Source organism: Solanum stenotomum, chromosome 12 (genome assembly GCF_019186545.1).
Source record: "Solanum stenotomum isolate F172 chromosome 12, ASM1918654v1, whole genome shotgun sequence".
Taxonomy (NCBI): domain Eukaryota; kingdom Viridiplantae; phylum Streptophyta; class Magnoliopsida; order Solanales; family Solanaceae; genus Solanum; species Solanum stenotomum.
The window spans coordinates 29,603,011-29,625,338 of NC_064293.1; the positions used below are offsets into that span (position 1 = coordinate 29,603,011).

General features: G+C 31.3%; 1 protein-coding gene and 1 long non-coding RNA gene across 2 annotated transcripts; both read left to right on the forward strand.

The window, feature by feature from the left end:
• The first annotated feature begins 1,126 nt into the window (after positions 1 to 1,126).
• LOC125848635 (cytochrome c6, chloroplastic) lies at positions 1,127 to 5,866 on the forward strand. The gene is made up of 6 exons (XM_049528543.1): positions 1,127 to 1,277; positions 1,375 to 1,513; positions 4,365 to 4,462; positions 4,546 to 4,577; positions 5,322 to 5,385; positions 5,467 to 5,866. Exons 1-6 carry the CDS (start codon positions 1,212 to 1,214, stop codon positions 5,605 to 5,607), a joined length of 540 nt encoding a protein of 179 aa, XP_049384500.1. The 5' UTR covers positions 1,127 to 1,211; the 3' UTR covers positions 5,608 to 5,866.
• An 8,847-nt stretch (positions 5,867 to 14,713) lies between these two features.
• LOC125848636 (uncharacterized) lies at positions 14,714 to 15,384 on the forward strand. The gene is made up of 2 exons (XR_007444539.1): positions 14,714 to 14,948; positions 15,145 to 15,384. It is a non-coding gene; the product is annotated as an uncharacterized LOC125848636 (long non-coding RNA).
• Positions 15,385 to 22,328: the final 6,944 nt, after the last annotated feature.

Below are 22,328 nucleotides of genomic sequence, written 5' to 3' on the forward strand. Positions count from 1 at the left end.
ACTAATTGCCATTATATTGTAGCATCCTCTATACAATAAAATATAATTTTCTAAAGCTATTACATTATTTGCATTGAATCAGGTTGTTTGCGGCAGTTAATACTCGTTAATAAGTGGGAGGTGGGTGGGGGGAGATTAGGGTTGGAGATTGGAGGAGATGTTGAAAGAGAAATATATCTAATTGTTATTAAAATGTTAATTGTGAAGTTTAAATGTAAGGATAAGTAATCAATCCTAATTTTGAGGGATGTGAGTATCAAATTGTATCTTCAATAATATATGGTATAAAATATTAAAAGTGGTACTATATGTAATTGTTTGAAAGTAGAGATAATATTAGTATATATGATAGTAATGTATGTCTAATAAAGTAGTTTATCCATAATTATTTGTATACTAGACTGTGACACCCTAGTTTAAGATAAAAAGTCTCACATCAACAAAAATACATGAGAGATGTTAGGTTTATAAGTAAGCAGACCTCACCAGATAGTGATGTGTTTTAAAGTCGTGCATGCCTAGACCCAGAGCAGACAATATCACTAGTGGGCTGGACCGTCACAAATGGTATCAGAGTATTCAGGTAGCCTGGAGTCTTGTCACGGTAACCTATCTCCTGTATGTAGAGGCTTCATAGACAAGTCAGTCTACTTATAATTTCAGCATTGTTTAACAAACAATAACTTTCAACATTATTCAGATCTTTAAATAAAGTATTTGAGTTTGTTTATCAAGTTATTGCATACTCATATTTTAAGTGTTTCCACATATCTATTATAGCTTTCAGTATAGTATAAGCTAGGTCAAGGGTACGCTTGGGATCAACAATGGTTCTGAGTACCGGCCACGTCCAGGATGTAAGCTAAGAGCTGACATATTCTCTAATATTAATGAATTTTACCATGCCTGGTGTAATCATTAAAATAAATTGAAAAAAAAAATGTATAGTTTATAAGATTTAACATGTCAAAAATATCATAAAAATCAAAGTTTTACACCAAGCTAAAATTGCCCCAAAAAAGAAGAATGAAAAAAAAAAGTTGGATTCATCAATTCAGAAATTAAGAATGAATATAAACATTTAGGAACCAAATCTAAATGTCCAAAACATTATATTATATACCAAATATACAACTTTACTCAATCTATAATCTTCAGAAAAAATCCAACAGTCATAGAAGAAGAAGAAGTCTTCACAAAGCCAAAAGAAAATGACAGTGTTGTGTATGATACCCAGTTGCCTTAGCAAGAGCTGTTCATTGGCAAATCCAACAAAGGTACCCTAATTAATAAAAGAGCAAAAAAATACAGTGTAATTTTCAGAATTCCTTTGTAATTTGGTATATGTAAGTAGCCTTTATTGTTAATTTACAGAGGAGAAATGTGTATGAAGGAGACAAACCATTTGCCCAAAGGGAGAATAAATTAGCATGTGAGTTGAAGTTGCTGAAGAGCTTGGCTCCGCCTCTAATGACTGTCTTTATAGCCCTCTCTCCCATTGTTAATCCTCCAGGTAAAACTATTGATTTTGTGAGTGTCATGAGATATAATGCTAAATCTTCTGCAATTGAGAATCTACGTTGTTGGGCATAGAAGAATTGAGAATCTACATTGTTTCTGATAAACCCTTGGCTCAAAAGAAAAGTTGGGAGCGGGATTGTAAGAAAATAAGACACTAAAATAGCAAGATAATGATATTTAGTTGTAGTTGTGTCATGTCATGTCCTTAGTTGTAGTTGTGTCATGTTATGCCTTATCACCTCGCCCATTTCTATTTTGACATACCTCTCCTAATTCCTGCTACAACCAACCTCTCACAACCTCATTACTAGCACATCCACATTCCTCAAATTCACATGTCTGAATCATCTCACACTCACTTCCTACATACAGAGGACACTCCCTCCTTGTCCCATATAAGTATGTTCCTAATCATATCTCTCTTAGTATGCTCACACTGATGAAGTGTGTGACCATCTCATGTAAAAGTTTAAGCATAAGCTATTAGAGAGAGCACACTTTCATTATTTAGTTATATTCTCAATACGCCCCTCACATGCGGGCCTGGTTTTTTTTTTCATTGGGCTAGCACGTAGAAATTCTTTTTTTGATTTGGGTGGCGGTGAGATTCGATCTCAGAACCTCTGCCTACTCTGGTTGAAATGTGTGACCATCTCATCCAAAAGCCACACACATCCATCTGAGTATCCTCATTTCTCCTATCTTCATCTTCTGAATGTGGCGTTCTTGATTGGCCAATACTTTGTCTTATACAATAATGTATTAATGTTGGTCTAACCACCACTTTGAAGAACTTACCTTTAAGCCTTGACGAAACATTTTGATCGCGCAGTACCTCGGAGGCGAGCCTCCATCTCACCCACCCTGCTCTGATATGATATGCGTCATCATTGCCAATCTTGCCGTCTTCTTGGATTATGGACTCAAGATACTTGAAGCTTCCTCTCTTAGGTATGATTTGTGCCTCGATCTCCACTTTTACCTCCACTTCATGACTAAACTTGTCACTCCAGGTACCCTGTTTTAGTCATGCTTAACCTAAAATCTTTGAACTTTCGGGCCTTTCTCCAAACTTCCAGCCTATCGTCAACTCAACCATGTGTCTCGTCAATCAATATTATGTCATCTGCGAATAACATGCATCATGGCACCTCCTCTTAAATATGATGTGCCAATTCATCCATCACTAAGGTAAACAGGAACAAGCTAAGGGTTGATCCCTGGTGCAACCCCATTACATTCGATAAGAGTTCGGACTCAGCTTCCATCGTCCTAACCCTGGTCTCGACTCCATCGTACATGTCCTTAATTTCCCTGTTTACGTAGTTTATATATGTGTGGTCCTATGCAGTTACGAGTATGTCTGAATGTGTAGTAGGTTTAAAGGGAACTGAGTGATAAAGTACCTGTGCACATGATATACCAATTTGGTAAAGGTGCATGAAGGCAAATTAACAATCTGGAAAGAAATAACTAAGGATAAACTTGAAGGGATAGCAGATCAGCCAATTGTTGCTACAGACAACCGGGGATACTTTGATCCTTGTCTTCTTCTCTTCATTTAATGAGACATTGGTGATGCCTCATCAGATTCAGGTATAGTTGTCATCAGGGAATAGAGTAAATTGTGGAACAAACAGGAAAATAATGTCAATACTTGCAGAGTTGCAGCAATAATATTAAATATATCCCTTTCCCTTATAAGGTAATTTAGGAAAAGAAAATCCTATATATAACAAGGAAGAAGAAATCATTGGTATGGAATGAACAACATATGTCACCTCCTAATTCTATGCTGTATTAAGGCCTCCCTGGTTCATAAGCTGTAAGCTAGTCGGTCATATCTCTCTACCTAGAGAAAATAGGGTGAAATACCAGCAGCTCTTAAGATTCTATAAGCACTTCACTGGTGCCTATGCTCTTAAGTTTGTAACTTTACCTGTTTTCTTAACCTAGAGATGAAGTTAGCTAATGTGTTGAAGCCCTGAAGGACCACAAAGCCTTGACAGTGATGCCAAGCCTTAAAACCACAACTCAGTTTCCATCCAACTTGTACTTGACTTAGCTGATTGTGTGACTCAAATCTGTTTGCCCTCTTAACTCATTCCATTTCTCCCTCCGTAGCAAGTCCCTGAATAGTAACCACTGTGTATTCAGTTTGATAAGGCAAATTACTCACTTATTCCTCCTTACATAGGATAGGTTTAATAAATTTATCATACTCAACAAGAATTTCTGGAACCTGAGCCTATTTTAAGTTGCAGAAAATCCTTTAGCATTTACCATGGTTAAGGCACTGCATGACATATTCCCCATTAAGCAAGGTTTTACATGTCATCTGTGCACTACTAGGTTATAATAAGAGATAGATCATCAGGTACAATATTCCGCTGTTTAGATGTGGGTAATCGGTGGTGACAGACTATCTAATGAATAGAAGTATACATAAGAACCCTTTCTTAAACCAAATATAAAGCACTCCTAGTAGTATAAAGATGTTTGAGTTGCCAAATTTCTTCCTCTTATTTTATCTATCTATAATGTCATTTAGATGATATAACTGATCTTAAAACCTTCTCCATTGAGGAATGTTGGAAAATAACTTAACCTGTACTCATCAAGTTTACGGCGGCTGCTGTTAGTAATCTCTACATTCTGGAGGTCCCTTTTGAAGGTGACTTGATTGTATTTCCTTATTTAACATTAGTGTACTGGAAACATAAAGCTAGGGCTGATTCCACATCTGATGTAAGTTGCAAGAAGAAATTCCTTGATATCAATTTATTTGCAGGTGATATTCTTAGTTTCTTCATCTCTTTATTTTATTGTACTTTTGTTTGCAGTCTCAGTTGGACAAACAGTAGATGTACAAAAGGGAGCTGCTTTGTTTAATCGAGCTTGCATTGGATGTCATTATGAAGGTGGAAATATAATCCAGCCTGTGAGTCTTACCTACCTCGTGATTCCTGTAGTCGTCGAAAATTTCCAGCTCACCTTAATTATCTTTCCTTTGTTATATGGTAGGGTGCGACACTCTTCTTGAAGGATCTACAAAGGTAAAAAATTAAATTCCATACAGAAGATTTTAAATTTGCTTGTAACTTCTTTTAGCATGCCACAGTTCCTTAGAACATTCTGTATCTTAATGGAAACCAGAAGTTCAACAAAAAGGTGCTTAAGTATTTACACTGCAGTAAAAGTATTACCATACTTGAGACTTTTCAGATGTTAAGTTTAATTTCCCGTACGGGGAATGGTGAGTAAGTTTAAAAGATATTCACAGCAAGTTGAAGTTCAGAATAATAGTCCATATGCTCTACCTTTTCCTGGCTCTCAATGGAAGGCTCTTTATTGACTGAAGATGAGTTCTCTCCTTCCCTTTCGCTTTTAATACTTAGCAGATCAAATTTTCTGAACATGAGAATTTCGTTGGACGTATTCAATTCTTGTGAGGAAAACATATGGCTAGAAGGTAAATTGAATATAATTTTTTTGAACAACCAGAACAACAGATTGTGCATCAAACTAATTTTCCTATAACATACGCTAGCTAAGAGTAAAGCTACAGTACATTGTTTCATTGAATTGTTAATTTTATTAATCAGCATTTACATAGTTTGACAAGATCAATCTTCACAGACAATAGGTTATTTTATCTCAACTTTTGAGAGATTTTTTTTGTCTTGCTGTCTATCATATTCTATTCATTGTCATTTTTTCTTATGCATAGTTGAAATGCAATTTGTCATATCATTATGCAAAAACAACATGAACTTTTAACTAGCTACTCTTCTGTATAGAAATGGAGTTGACACGGAAGAGGAGATCTATCGTGTCACTTACTATGGCAAAGGGAGAATGCCAGTAAGTTCACACATTGTTTAGAATCATGCTCGTCTTTATGCTGCTATGTTGTGGACCTTATTGTGCTGTCTGGATTTGCAGGGGTTTGGTCAGAATTGTACACCAAGGGGTCAATGCACATTTGGTCCTCGATTACAAGACGATGAAATTAAACTCTTAGCTGAGTTTGTGAAGTCTCAAGCTGATCAAGATTGGCCTAAAATCGAAAACAGTGGAGATTGAAAATAACTATTAGTACTTCACAATTGTTCAAAATGTGCATATCATGTTTCTCAATTCCTTCGTCTTTTCATCTCCCCCGTCCCATTCGATGTTTACTAAAGGCGATTCAGAGAGAAATAGTCAGTCATTTCACTAGTGAATTACCTGTTGATGACATGAAGGGTAGCTTCACTTGTTCTGTGTAAAGTTGACCTTGTTTTCTTCCCAACAATAGTTTCTATTAGTTTTAGATATACCACATGCTGGACCTGCTAGAGCAACATGCCCACATGCATCTGTTATTATGAACTTTTTATATATATAAAAAAACTATAGTTTGACTTTATGTTTGCTCCCTAGACAAAAAGTGCAACAGAAACTCTACAGTTTGCACTTAAAATGTCCAGGCCTTATGCTAGATTTTGAATTTAAAACTTCCTGTTAATTAGATGATCTGTTAAAATATATTTTTTCTTGTACTACTTTTGACCTCCCCCTCCCCCAAGGCTGACAAAAGGCTATCTGGTTGTTGGAAAATCATGTTAGATGGGTGCTTAGACTTGTTTAAGCTTTTCATCTGTTATTTGGTATAATCTTTGAGCCGAAGGTCTATCGGAAATAGGCTCTCTACCTCTAAGATAGCCGTAAGGTCTGCGGACATTTTATCCTCCGCAGACCCTACTCTGTGGGATTGCACTGTGTTTGTTGTTGTTATATGTTATTAGGTATATTCTTTGAGCCGAAGGTCTATTGAAAATTAAACAACCTCTCTATCTCTAAGGTAGTGGTAAGATTTGAGTACATTTTACCCTCTTCAGACCCTACTTTGTGGGATTACACTATGTTTGTTGTGGTTATCCGTTACTTGGTTATCATCCTTAATTGATGGTTTATGAAATGGCTTTTAGAATGGTCAAACATTGGGTGCTGGTGTCCTATGGATTTAGCAGGGGATTAAGTACAAATCTTCTATCTTAATTTTAGATTTGTTTGTACATATAACCACCTTGAAATATGTAATCATGAACAAATATTCTCTTTTTTTTTTGGTTGGGGGGGGGGGGTTAAGATTCTATGCAAATCATCAACCTCTTTGTGAAAAAATATGATAAAATGGAATAAAAAGATCTATATAGGTGATATTAATTAATTGAAGTTAAGTTTTTAGTCATGGTAGTTAGTCTACTTTATGTCTAATCTCCACTAAGATTTAAGAGTCAATGTTTTGTTAGGAATATTTTTTTATATAGAGAATTTGGAATGCTAGAAAACCTGATTTTCACATATTTAATTGATATCGGTTACATGTTAAGACATAAAATAGTGTCCGATAACTAGCATGAATTTGAGATCGATATATTCCGTGTGAATTCATGAGTGGGGTTTAGGAAAGATGGGGTGTACGTGAATCCTATCTTTACTTTTGCAAGATAGAAAGATCGTTTCCAAAATAGATCTCTGAGTCAAGAAAAATATTTTTAAAAATACAAGTTTGAAAAATAAAAAAGTAAAACACTATGATAATGGAATTAAGATGTAAGATATAATTGTAATTATTACCCGACAACAAATGACACTTTTAAATTGTTAGGTGCATATAATTTGATTGTTAACTAAGAAGTCTCTTTCCATTAACTATTAAATACATACATCTATTGGTGATTAAAGAAGTTCTTGTGTAATTGCAAGTAGTAATCATGTCATTAGTCATTATTGTCGTCCTTAATTATAACTTCATTAATGGAAATCCAAAAAATATGTTTGCCATGACCATCATAACACATTAAAAGGGAAATATCTATGTGTTTGAATATTTTAAGTGCTTAATAATAGAACACGTATTATATATCATAGAAAACATAATTTAGACATTATCACATAAGAGAGACCCCACTAATATTTTGCTTAGATGAAAAGCAATTAAAGTTTAACATTTGGTCTAAGTCCAATTATTTCACAAATTAGCTAACCCTTCTACGTTTCATGTACCTAACTTTTAATAGTTCTCGTGATAAATAATACTCTTTTCGATTCAAAATAAGTGTTTTTTTAACGTGACACATATCCCTTAAGAAGATTAATTAGTTACATTAATCAAAAGATCATATTACAATATTACCATTTTGCTTTTCCCAAACTTTTTTTAAGAGTAGAAATAGTTAGCGTTGGATGTTGAAAACCCCATTAGAGAGAAGGATAACTTTGGAAAAATTTAATTAGTTACCTCTTTAAACTTTGAAAAACGTTTGAAATTCACTTATTTTGAATTAGAGGTAATACTAAAGAATATTCATGGTTCACTTTATGTGACCCTTTTATCATTTGAAGAGTTAAAGCGGCTCTTTTTTTGTCATTTTTCGCCACTTATTTTGAATTGGAGGTAATCATACTAAAGAATAGAGAAAACACACCTAAATTATTTTCTTTTTTTGAATTTCATACCTAAACTATTGGGAGAATGAGTTTCATACCTAAACTATCACTTATTAGTTTGAGAAACACACATCAGTGGTGTGTGTAATACACTCTCTCGTTTGTTTGCAAAAACCTTGCCACGGACATTCCACATGGATAAATAGTTCCCCTTGACAAAAATTAAATAAACTATTAATATTTGTTAAAAACAAAAAACTTACATTCTCAATAGTTTGGGTACGAAATTCAAAAAAAAAAAAAGATAGTTTAAATGTGTTTTTGATCCTTTATCTCTAAAGAATACTCATGTTTCACTTAGTGAACTATTATCATTTGGAGAGTTAAAATGAGCTTTTTCTGGTCATTTTTTTAAAAATGTTTTAAATTATTAACTAATTATGATTTATACTTTTTACAAAGTTTTAAAATTGATATAAAAGAGTCGATATTCATGAAATTCACATAAAAGAATTAGTTAGATCGATACTCACTACAAAAAAACTGTGAATTACATGGGGATTTTCCTAGGAATTAGTATGAAAATCCGCATGAATCTTATTTTCCTGCAATTTTTCATACTAATTCCCAGGAAAATCTCCAGGTACTTTTCTTGTAGTGTACTACGAACTGTATCACATAAAATGAAACAAAGAGAAACAAAAAAAATTCACACCTACTCTTAAAAAGAATATTAATTCTTTTTCGTTGGATAATTCTCTCCATCGTAAAAGTACTTTTTACCATATGTTAGTCTATTCTCGATGTATATATTGTCGACATATTTATAAATCAAATAAAGGTGCGGTGGCTTAAACTCGATAAGCATTATTAGTGGTCACATTACAAATTAGAGATAATGAAAATCTAATTAATGAATTTGAACCACCAATTTTCCTAACCAAAAACAAATTATATATAATTAGGGGACATGGTACAATATTAAATTTAGTTCGATTATTTTAATTTTTTTAATTTTTTAAAGTATTATATTATTATATTAAATTAATTTAGAATGGTTTAGTATTTTTTAAATTTGATTTTGCTATTTTATGACATGATAAATCGGTAATTATAGTTTGTTCAGGTGGACATTCGGTTCTTCGATTTTTGGTTTTAGAAAAGTGTGCACCGTATATTAAACCAAACTAATTTGGTTCGGTTCAGTTTGATTCGGTGTTTTTAAATCGGTTTTTCGATGTGAATGAAAATAAAATAAGGATAAAGTATAAGATACTTAGAAATTTAAAACTATGTTAAGGAATGATGCGTATCACCGTGGAACACTTATTGTGCTAAATAAAAGACTATATTTGTCTTTAACAAGAACACTGTGCCTCCAACAATTTCTCGAGAAAAACAAGTACGAAAACGGTTCCTTTACATAATGTACATTGGTAGAAATATGTTTGAGTTTCTCTTGGAAATTAATATTTGAAGTTAACTATTGAATTGTACATTTATTGTTACATTGATTTGTTCACGAATGATTTAATTGTTAGTTGAATTTTTAATTTTTAGTTAAGAGAATGTCCATATATATAATATTTTTAATTTTTAATTTTTAAAATAAAAGTTCAGTTCTTCGGTGCACCGAAATTTTGAGACCCTTACACCAAACACCGAAGAATCGAACTTCCGAAAAAATAACACCGATACCGAACCAAAAAATTGAAGAACCGAATTAATTCGATTCGGTTCGATTTTTTGATATTTATGTCCACCCGAGTTCAACTTTAACTAATTAATTACATATACTTATATAATAGATAATTATGACTTCAACTTTCATATAATGTTTCAATTATATCATACTAATAATATAGCACCTTACATACACACATAGAAGCAATTCAAGAAAAAATTAAGTATAAGCATGCAATCCTCACCGTTGATCAATTATACAGAACGACATTTCTGTCAAGATAAAGTAATTGAATTACGTCTAAATAGTTAGTTTTATACTAATATTATTTTACATATTTATTAATATTATAATAATATATAAAAATTATATATATATATATATATATATACTTCAATATAATATTCAATATTTTGATATTCTTCTTATGAATATCACACTTAGTATCAAATACGATAATACTAATTAGACTTCAAAATAAGAAAAAAAAAAATTCGCTACCATAGTCGATACCTACCATATTATTACGATGTCCACCCCAATATATATATATATATATATATATATATATATATATATATATATAGAAACCTGAAAAATCCTATCTTACAAAATAATTTTCAAAAAAAAAAATAGTATTCCCCATAAAAACATAGGGAATATAAAAAGGACATTAAGAAACCCTAATTTATTATATTTTGTTTGTTGTAAAGGCAAAAAGATAAATAAATAAGTGGACAGCTTTATTATTCACAAAAGCCGCCTAACTCTCCAACCTTAAATAAAAATGGAAGATTATATTTCAACTTTTTTCAATAACTAAATTACAAGGCAAAACCATGTGACTATCTATCTATTAATCACAACAAATATTAAAGAAAAATTATAAGATTAGGTATTAAAAGGTTTTTGTGGTCCTTCACTTCCATTAGGGCCTGTCAATATATATAATATTATATTATATTATATTGTTTGTCAATCAAAGAAGACACAAAGGAACCACCAAAGCTAAAGACAAAAGGACACCCTCACTCGATTCTACCAACCTGGCTAATACTTACATGCATGTTATAATATAGACGACGAAAATAACATATTCGGTATAATTCTATAAAATGGGATATCAGAAGAATAGAGTATAAGTAGACCTTATCTTTATTACCTCGGAGGTAGAAAGACTATTTCTAACAAATGCATGTTAATATTCAATTTTTGAATTGAATTTATGTGACACTAATATTATCGATCACTATATTCTTTTAACTATTTGTTATCTGACTCAATTAATTCAAATTTTAATCATGGGATAAAGTGCACACTTCATGTTAAAAGGTTATATGTTTATTCTTTAGAATTCAAATTCGAGACTTTTTATTAAAATGATGTTGTTTCAGTCACACCAGCTTGGTACTTGGTACTCGGTACGTAGTTGATAAATAAGTTGGTGCTAGGTCCAAACAGGACTGTCATATAATGTAGGTAACGTGAAAATGTAGTACACTTAAAAATTACAACACATTTTTTTTGGGACTAATTTTAATTAATTATCCATCTCATTTGTTTTCCCCTTCCAGAAAAATTTCCCTTCCTTTTAACGACCTTAATTAATACTCCATTTGGAGTTGGGACTATATTATTTAAGGGACAATATATACTTTATCATAATATTGGAAACGACATTTCTACATCATCTTTGAGGTAAAAATGAAGTCTGCATATCATCCTCAAACCCTATTTTACGATAAGGTTTAAGGACAAATATATCCCTGAACTATTGTAAATGGTATGTAAATGCCCTTCGTCATACTTTCGGGACATTGATGTCTTTGCCTCCTAAAAACTAGAGCATATATATCCTTTATACTAACAGACATACACGTGTCATAATCTTATCCACAGACCCAACATTTATTATTGACGGATAAAATTGCGCCACGTGTTCCTATTTAGTCTTCCGTTAGAGTGAAGTGTAAATATATGCTCTAGTTTTTAGAAGGCAGGGGCATCAATGTCCCAAAAGTATGACGGAGGGTATCTACATACCATTTATGATAGTTTGAGGTATATTTTTCATTTTTTCCTTTATGATATTATGATACACTGAATATATTATTGTTGTTAAGTAATATATATAGTTGATCGTAATGTAAGCTAAGAAGGTGATGATATAAATGCAAAATCTCCTAGAATTGAAAGGGTCCACAAATTAAATAGAAGCATTTTTGAAAATTGTCTTATATATGTTAAAACAAAGAATGGACAGATTGGTGAAAACAACATGTAATATAAGAAGGACCATTCCCCCCTTCCCCCTCTTCCCCCCCCCCCCCCCCCCCCCCCCCCCCCCCCCCCCCCCCCCCCCCCCCCCCCCCCCCCCCCCCCCCCCCCCCCCCACACCCCAAACCCCATGTGCCCACAAACACGCATGCGCCGTTTCTATTCTCATCTAAATTATAAAGAGTTAAGGACAAAGTGGACCAAAGGTAGTAGTTCGATACATTTAATAGTATTCACAACAAATTCATGCATTGGTAAATCCTAGTATGTCACTTACCGTTAAAAGGACGTGAGGCAGTGGATGAGACTAGTAATTTTTTTAAATCAGAGTTTTAAGTTTGAGATCTAGATATAAAAAATTGATAAATAAGAAGAGATCATTTGATTGAAAACAAGTTATTTCGAGAGTAATTATCTCGAGATAAATTATTTTATTATGTATATGGAATAACTTATCACATCATATCTAGGATTGTTTTATACCTCCAATCAAATGCATGATAATATAGTCCTACAGTTTAACCCTGAGATCATTATACGAGTTTAAACCTTACACCAAGCAACTCCTTAGTAAAAGTACTATATGATTTACCAAAAAGGACACGGTGCAATGCCCTACCACATGAAATTTACATTTTTACCTTAATAAGAGTTTCGATTTTGAAGCTGGATTAGAAAAAAGTCAAAAAAAATTATTTGAGTGACTATTTTTTTGATAAATAATTACTGATTTTAGTGATAGTTTTCATTTATTATCATTTATAATATTGCATAGGGAACAATTCCTCCCTAAAGAGCATTATTTATGAGGTATGAATTTAAATTAATCAAACTTTAATATGAATATCTGAGCATAAATAAAAAAACAAACAAATAAAAACTATACATAACTTGTTAATTATTTATTGTTCTGTTGCATAAAGCTGGTATATATTAATATTGCATTGGACACTTAATATAGTACCCACCCCATAAAAGAAATAAGGTAAGTTGATTGTTTTAGCTAGGCGGCTAAAAATATGTACAGGATCGATGTTTCAGTAACTTGTCTGAAATAATCGAGAGAAATGATTTTATAGTCTTTTATAAATTTATTTTTTTATACGAGATTTTTGGTTTTATTTATTAAAAAGCGGAAAATTAATAATTTACAAATAGTTATAAAAGATCATTTTCATAAAACAATTGAAGTAGAATTATTAGTATAACGACCAAAATACAATCACGTATAATAAAATTATTAATCGTACTTGTTACGACAATATTATTATATTGTTGATGATATTATTATTATGGATTATGAAGTTAGAGATTTCACGATCGCTAACGCCTAGCTATTAAATGTTTAGACTTCATCACATGCATTATGTTGGCTTGTCTTTCATTTGACCCTACTTGTATCTTAAATCACAATTTGGAGAATAAGTTTGATCAATTATTAATTAAAATCTTTTTTAAAAAAATATGTTTATATACATATATATCAATCAAGATTTATATATGTAATTTGTTTTAAAAAAAGTGAAACGTGATAAGTATCTTTAGGAATACTGAAGCTAGCTAAGGAGCATTATGTTTTTCATTACAAGAGTGTCATTAGCACCTAACAATTGGTGTGTGACCAACGAGGATTGTGGTTGAATCCTTAATCAGAGATTTCGGGTTCGAGTCTCTTTGTATATGGAGTCGTTTTTGTAAGGGAACGGTTGAGCCATCAATGTGGGACTTCTCGGCACAAATCCGGACAACACGGGTTGTGGTGGAGTGGTAAGTACAACACTGATTGTGGTGGAGTGGTAAGTACAACACGAGTTGTGGTGGAGTGGTAAGTACAACACGAGTTGTGGTGGAGTGGTAAGTACTCCTTCATATCCTTGATCGGAGATCTCTGGTTCGAGTGAGGCATATGGAGTTGTTTTTGTAAGGGAATGCTTTAACCAACAACATGGGACTTTCCGATACGAATTCGGACAACAAGGGTTGTGGTGGAATGGTAAGTACTCCTTCATATCTTTGATCGGAGATCTCGGGTTTGAGTCTTGCTGCATACGGAGTCGTCCTTTTTAGGGAGCATTTTACCCCCAATTTGGGACTTCTCGATGTGAATCTGGATCTAGTCCGGACTCCAATGTTGATACGTACCGAACACCCAGTGAAAAGAAAAAAGTGGTGTGTGAATGAATATTTCATTTTAGATAATTAAAGGGGGGAAATGAGTCATTTGTTTGGTTCACAGAACATATTATACATGAAATCATGATTAATGTAGAATTTGATGGTGAAATTATTATTAACTGAATATCACTAAATATTAAGGGAACTAAACCAGAAGACCCATAAACTTAGTGGTCCAAAATTTCAATTCACTCAAATCTACTATAGCAACTATATTGGGCCAGTTACTTTTTAGTTTTAATCAAATATGGACCACTAAATTTAATTTAAACTAACTTATAATTATAGGAACTAATTAAGGGTAGTTTTATACATGACATAAAAGTTTGTGGTCCCTTTTTCCATTTCTTTAAAATTAAATTACTCAATTAGAAACTAGACAAGGAAGAAGAGGACAGGGAGGCAATAAGTCAATGTCAACAGCTGTAAGAAAATAACCAAGACTAGACAATAGCCTATCGAGTTCGATCGAGTTAGATGATTTTTTATGTATATATAGTAGATTATATTCACGAGAGGTATACATTCATTTCCTGCAAAACCCTGCATGGTTCTTGTGTTTATGTTGTGTTGCATAAACTATAGGGCATCTTCCTCCCACCCCCACCCCCTATCACCCCCCACCCACCTCCACCCCACAAAGAGAAAGAAAATGCCCCACTTTTCTTATATACCTTAAAATGCTTCCTCAAATAGGTCATACCATTTGTTCTATCATATTTTTGCTTTTTAATTTCTTGAATCTATTTCGGTCCGTAAGTTCAGAATACATAAACTTCAAATCCTGATTCTGTTTCGTGTTTTTGTATCTGTATGTTGGTTTTTGAGAGGTTAAAGCTGCCAGCATGATCTGGTAAGAACAAAATCCAATTATTTTTCATCTATATTTTCTTACAAAGAAGAAATAAATTTAAAGTTGATTTTTTAAAAAAAATATAAATTCTTGAGGTTTTTAATTTCCTTCTTTTGGATTTGAAAAAAGAAAATTAAATTTTGTAAGGATTTATTTCTTTGAAGAAAATATAGATAGATAGCTTTGGTTCCATCAGGTCATCTAGCAGCTTCAATCACTCACCAACAATACACACAAAGGAAGAAAAAAAAAGAGCATCTAATTTTCACTTAATTCTCAATCACATTCATTTATCTCAGGTAATTATTTCTCTAATCTTTTTATTTTATGTAATTTTATTTTTTACTGTTGATTATCTTCTTCCCCTTTTTTTTTTTCTCTTCTCAGAATGTAACATTATATTTTATTTTCATCTAATACAATATATAACATATAATGATGAATAGTCAGGTGAATTCGGGACTCAAATTTTATGGATTTTAGAATTTAAATTTTATGGATTTAATCTTCAGGTGTTTAATGTCTATTATTCATTCAAACTTACTATTTATTTTAATTTTAATGGATTTTTCTAATATATATAGAAATTCATGTTGTATTTTAAAAATATTGAATTCGGATGAATCTGTGATTGATGGTTTCTGATGACTTTAAATTTGAATTTGAACTTTAATTAGGCATGTGAAATTTCCAAATATATAAGGCAACAAATTATTTAGGGTTCTACTTAACTCTTTCTGTGAATTTTAATCCATTGAGTGTACCTTGTGTGGGTGTGGGACTGTGATTGTTTGTTTGTGAGATTTTCTATGCAGATAATACTCCCTTTGTCCCTAATTGCTTGTCCACTTTTTCTTTTATAATTGTCCATAATTACTTGTTCATTTTGACAAATTAAAAAAGGACAAATTCTTTTTATCTATTATACCCTCAATTAAATGACTAATTATTTTGAAAAATGTAGAACTTTTCATCCACTACATAATTAATAGGGGTAAAATGGTAAACTCACTATGTCATTAATTATTTTCTTAATAGGTGTGTCAATTCAAAAATGAACAAGTAATTAGGGACAGAGGGAGTATTACTTATTTAGTTTGAAAAATGAAAAAATTAATTTATTATTAATTAATAACTATAATCTTTTGCAATGAATTTTTTAAAATATAAAATTTATTATATTTTAAAGGATAATACAAAAAATTGTTATTCTGTTTATTTAAGGACTGTATCATGCTAATACTGGACAAATAAAAACGAAAAAGTGTATCGATTGAGCCAAGTAATTCAAAAAAAAAGTTTAAAACAGATTCCCAAGACACGAGAAAGATATGATATTGTGCTAGTAATTTTTATCTTATGGTATTCAATTACATAATGACAACTGTACTTTTGTTATATATGTGGAAATTATAATATAGTAATACGTAATTAATTAATGACCTCATAAAAGTTTAGTGAATGGTGCACCTTATTTTTAAAAAAAAACTACTATTACAAATTCATTTGTGGTAGGTAAAACATTGATAAGATTTCCATTATTTAGTGCCTTGCTATTATTTACATATCACCACCTAACAATAACTATTTGAAGAATAAATATGTCCGCGTAAACTTGTCATTCTTGTGTTTGTTCAACTGTTTAATTAATTTCTTCATGTTACCATTTTGGCATATTATTATTGAGTTTGAATTATATAAACATATTTAATCATGTCACTTATAAGATGATAAAAAAATTATATGTATAGGTAAACTTTTATTTATAAATATGGTGACTAGCATGTCGATGTCCCGTGGTCCCCTTGGAAAAAAATTCAACATCTTTTGATTTAATTCATCGATGATCTCCTAAAGTTGACACGATATTTTACTTAGACACCTTAACTGAGGTATCGATATTTATTTTAGATACCTCAAATAATATATATAAATATGTCTCAACTCGAGTTTGAGTCTACAAATTGAAGAGGTTTATTTCTTCATTCGTGTTTGTGGTTTTTTGCCTTTTGACTTTGAATTGGCTTAAATTGTACGTGATAATTAATCACTTTAGTATTAAGGGAAAAATAACGAGCTTTTTACATAAATGCACCCCACAGCAAAAGATTTTTTCTAGCTCAATGGTCGTATGTATATGAAATGTATTTTTATTGTATAAAGAATGTATAATTGTGTATATATAATAACATACTTTGTTATATAGAGTAATATTTATATATTGTAGCAACTCATCTTCTTGAATGAGCTGTAATTATCTTTTCAATCCCAACTAGCTTAAATCTCCTTTAAACAGTTCTAAATTTTAGATATGAGTTCATCTCAATATTTCTAGTTTTTTGTTAATTCACTCAAAACAATTCACGTTTGTGGTAGGTCAAATTTTAAAATTTAAACTTCGAACTCTTCAATGAAAAAAAAGAAGTTTTTCAATGACAAATTTCAATGGAAACCAGCTCAAATCTTTCTCTAATTAACAACTCAAATTTTAGATATGAACATTTTTTGATATCTCGATTCTTTTGATATATTATTCACTCGAATTGATTCACGTGTTTGATAGAGAGTATAGAGGAAGGAAACAGAGAAAACAGATGAGGACGAAGGAAAAAAATAATTACATGGCTATATCTAGTAGTAAGTAATAAAATGATGATAGTTAAGTCATTTTTGGTTAAAACAATGATCGAAGGGTTATTTTGTTTGATTTACTCAAAAACAAATCATTAATTATTTCCCAAACCATTTAATTTGAGAAGAAATAAATCCTTACGTAACTATCAAGGGTTGTGGCGAAATGATAGAAATAAATCCTTACGTAACTATCAAGGGTTGTGGCGAAATGATAAATAATTCTTCATCATTAATCAGAGGTCTCAGGTTTGAGTCTCCTTACGTACAAAGTCGTCTTTATTAGAGAACGTTTTACCCCTAATGTGTAACTTCCCGACACGAATCCAGATTTTATCGAACTCCACTGTAGATACCGCACACCAGGCAGGAAACCAAAAATCCGTGAGTGGTAGTGGTTGCATTTCGTCAGTAATCGTCTTATCCAGGTTTGAATTTCGAAGCCTATAAATTAAATTAGACTCTTGCTTAATTTCTACTAAAAGAAATCTTAACCACTAAAAATTGTATGTAATTTCTTCATTTGTCACTGATTATCTTATCCACTATGTTGAATTTTGAACCCTAGCTATAAGTTAGAAATCTTGCCTAATTTTTTTTCTACTGGTAGAAAATCTTAACCACTGAAAATTGTATGTAATTTCTTCATTTGTCACTGTCACTGTCATTAGACATTAGCTCTAATTAAATAGGATATATTTATAGAGGAAATGTGAAGAACGTAACCTCTCTCTTATACACATTTGTCAATCTTGGGTTAATATGACTTGTGCTGCAGTTTAATTTTGGACTTTCCTAGAATTTCTTAGAATTAAGTTAACGTCTGGTCATAGATTTTGCATTAGATTTTAAAATTTTATTTTTAAATATTTATTTGGCCATGAAACTTGATTAGATATTGAAAATATATATAATCTCAAAAAAAAAAAAAGTCAAATTTTCAAAATATTGGTTCAGGTCGGTGTTCGGGAGATATTTATGTCCATTTGATCACAAAACTTAAAAAAAAATAAAAAATTATGTCCAAACACAATTTGAAGTTTCTAAAATCACAATTTTAAAAATTCAAATTTTCAAATTTTAAGTTTTAATTTCAAAACCTATATATATAATCAAACGAGAGTTCATGATTTCTCCTATTTAAAAAGGCGTTTCTTTTTCATAATTTATGGCCTGAAATGAATAGTGAAATATAATGTCAATTTTCTAAGACTTACGGACTGAATGCATTTTCCCTCATTTTTGTTAGTGCATAGCAAGAGAATACTTCCTTGATTACTTAAAGAATCCCAATATAAAAGCTTTGTATAAATCATAGTAAAATGTTTATTTTGTGAAAAAGCTTTACATACACTATATTACTACAATTATTATAATTCTACAAGTATAATATAACGTACGTTCATTTTATATATAAAGTCTCGAAACACAAATTTAATAGAAAATTAGAGAAAAGAGATGAAAAAAGATCTGATAAAGATAATGTTCAATTTCTCTATATATATACTATGAAAATCATAAATTAAAAATTTGCATCGACTTTCAACGGACTTGTATTCCCAATAAAAGCATCTACTTAGTCGAGTAGTGAGTCATTTAAAGAGATAAGTAATCTTTTTTATATCATTGCACAAATCCAAATAGGCATGTGTGTGTTTCCCCATTTTGTGGCACCTTATGATCTCTCTTGTTATAAAACTGTGATTGATCTTGGTAAGCAATCTCTTTTCTGACTTTAATAATAAAATATAAACCATTTTAGCTAAGTATTTTATGGGTGTGCGTGCGCCTAAATGGCACAATTCGAGTAAAAAGTCTAGTTTACTTAACTCTTTGGGGTCGTTTGGTAGAGTATATAAGAATAATGTTAAATAGAGTGTATTAGTAATGTTTGCATTAGCAATGCATGTATTAGTTATGCTTGCATTAATTATACATAGATTATTTTAATGCATTGTTTGGTTTGATGCATTAAAAATAGTATGTATGGCATTAAAAAAATTATTTACAAAGATACCCTTGACTTTTATGGTGGAAAAAATGTAAAAAAGGTTTTGAGGGATAAGTGGGTCTTTTATCATATTAATGCATGCATTAAAACCATTGCATTGCTAATACCTAGAAATTCATGGTATTAGCAATGCACTCTTTAATACACAATAGAATGTATAACTAATGCAAGCATTAGTTATACATACGTTGAAAAAGAGTACCAAACAAAGAACCAATAATACACAAAGATAATACATGCATTATTTTTCCTAATACACTACCAAACGACCCCTTAAGTGTAGAAATGGTTCCAAATGGCCTATATTGGCTCCAAACATATTCCTCCAAAATAAAGTACTTTAAAAAAAAAAGTACAATGGTTTCAAATGGCCTATCATTGCATACTTTATCATTACCTCGATCCTCAACTTAAGTGCATCAAACTCAAATATAAGAGGGATGAAAACAATAAAGAAGCATATATATATACAATGGCGGAGCCAGAATTTCGCCTAAGGAGCACCAAAATATAAAGAAATAAAATTGTGTAGAAGTCAAGAAATGTCAATGTGTAATATATATACATAACAAAAATATTTTTATTCTAGCTATACAATGTAATTTTCCGATGAAGGGGTGTCGGTCGACACCCCTTAATTACATGTGGCTCCACCACTGTATATATACATAGCAATCAATAAGAAAAATAGTGTAAAGTTCACAAGAAAGAATAATAACATTAGCAAATACTCCCTATGTCCCTATTTACTTGTCCATATTTCCTTTTTTAGTTATCCCTATTTAATTACTTGTCCATTTTGACAAATCAAGAAAGGACAAAAAAAAATTTCCTATTATACCCTCATTTAAACTTCTTGAAAATTTCTAGTAAGCTGTAATTCATCCTTATTGGAACCAGACAATACATTTATTATACTTGGGGAGTTACATAATCCTTTAAGTTACCCATAAAGCATTTCGTTAGTTTATGAGTAAAAATTTTGAACAATTTTTTAACTCAAAAAAATGGATAAAAATAAACTTGAAGTTTCAACTAATACTCCTATCAAAGTAGAAGGCTCACTTATATTGATTGAAGATCCAAAAATTATTGAAGTCAAAAATTTAAAAAGGAAAGATGAAGATCGAATAGAAGCATTAGAAGATTCAAAGGGAAAAATTAAGCATATTGCAGCAGGCAAATTTGATTTGAACAAATTTCCTGAAGAAGGAGAAGAGATATTTGATGATCTAGAATTACAAAAAACATTTGGTAAAATGTTGAAAANAGACCATCCTCTATTTATAGAGTTGTGTTTTTCCTTACAAAGCCAAAACCAACTCCAAGTAGGATTACTATTCCAATCCTTTTCCTAATAGAATTGGAAACCAAATAAAGAGAATAATTCCAATCCTTTTTCAAGTAGGATTAGGCCATGGGCCTTTGGCTGGAACTTGGGCAATAGCCCAACATTTACTTGTCCATATTTCCTCTTTTAGCTGTCCCTATTTACTTGCCCATTTTGACAAATTAAGAAAGGACAAAAAAAAAATTCCTATTATACCCTCATTTAAACTTCTTGAAAATTTCTAGTAAGCTGTAATTCATCCTTATTGGAACCGGACAATACATTTATTATACTTGGGGAGTTACATAATCCTTTAAGTTACCCATAAAGCATTTCGTTAGTTTATGAGTAAAAATTTTGAACAATTTTTTAACTCAAAAAAATGGATAAAAATAAATTTGAAGTTTCAACTAATACTCGTATCAAAGTAGAAGGCTCACTTATATTGAGTGAAGATCCAAAAATTATTGAAGTCAAAAATTTAAAAAGGAAAGATGAAGATCGAATAGAAGCATTAGAAGATTCAAAGGGAAAAATTAAGCATATTGCAGCAGGCAAATTTGATTTGAACAAATTTCCCGAAGAAGGAGAAGAGATATTTGATGATCTAGAATTACAAAAAACATTTGGTAAAATGTTGAAAAAATTACTTCCGAAATTTTACCAAGAGAAAATGAGTTTTGTGTAGGCATTATAATTTCGTTCATTGTTCCAATTACATTGTGGCTACGAGCCTCCAAAAAATGTTACAAAAAATTGTAAAAGTATATGTTGTTTCCCTCCAATTTATTTTAATTGAATTCAAAGAAGTCACTGTAATTTTGAAGTGAAAAGTTGTCATAAATACAGTAAACAAACTTATGAACTTCCGAGAGCATTGATTAGTTATCTTGAGTGAATTTATTTTGAAATTGTAAATTGTACTATAAGGGTAAAACTGTAACTTCACTATGCTAATCATTATTGCCTTAATATGTGTGTCATTTCTAAAGTGGACAACTAAATAGGGACAGATGGAGTAGTATGTTAATCGAAACATAATAAACAGTATATGTCAATAACTATAAGGAACTTTCGCAAGACAAGATAACACTCTATCCCTACCAACCTTATGCGATATGTGATGTTACATTGGAAAGTAATGTGAAAAGTCAAGACACTAAAATCATTTCGAAAGCTGGATTGACTACATATATAGATTGGAAAGATGATGATTGTACCAAACGTTGGTGATGATGATTCAGATGAGAATGATGCATGTAACATATATTAATGCAAATATTGGAGATAATGAAGGTGGGGATATGAGAGGTAGAAGCACTAGAGATGGTGATGTAGGTCAGAGGCAGAGTCAGAATTAGGAATTTATTGGAGGTTTTAAATTTTAGGATAAAAGAGAAAAATATTA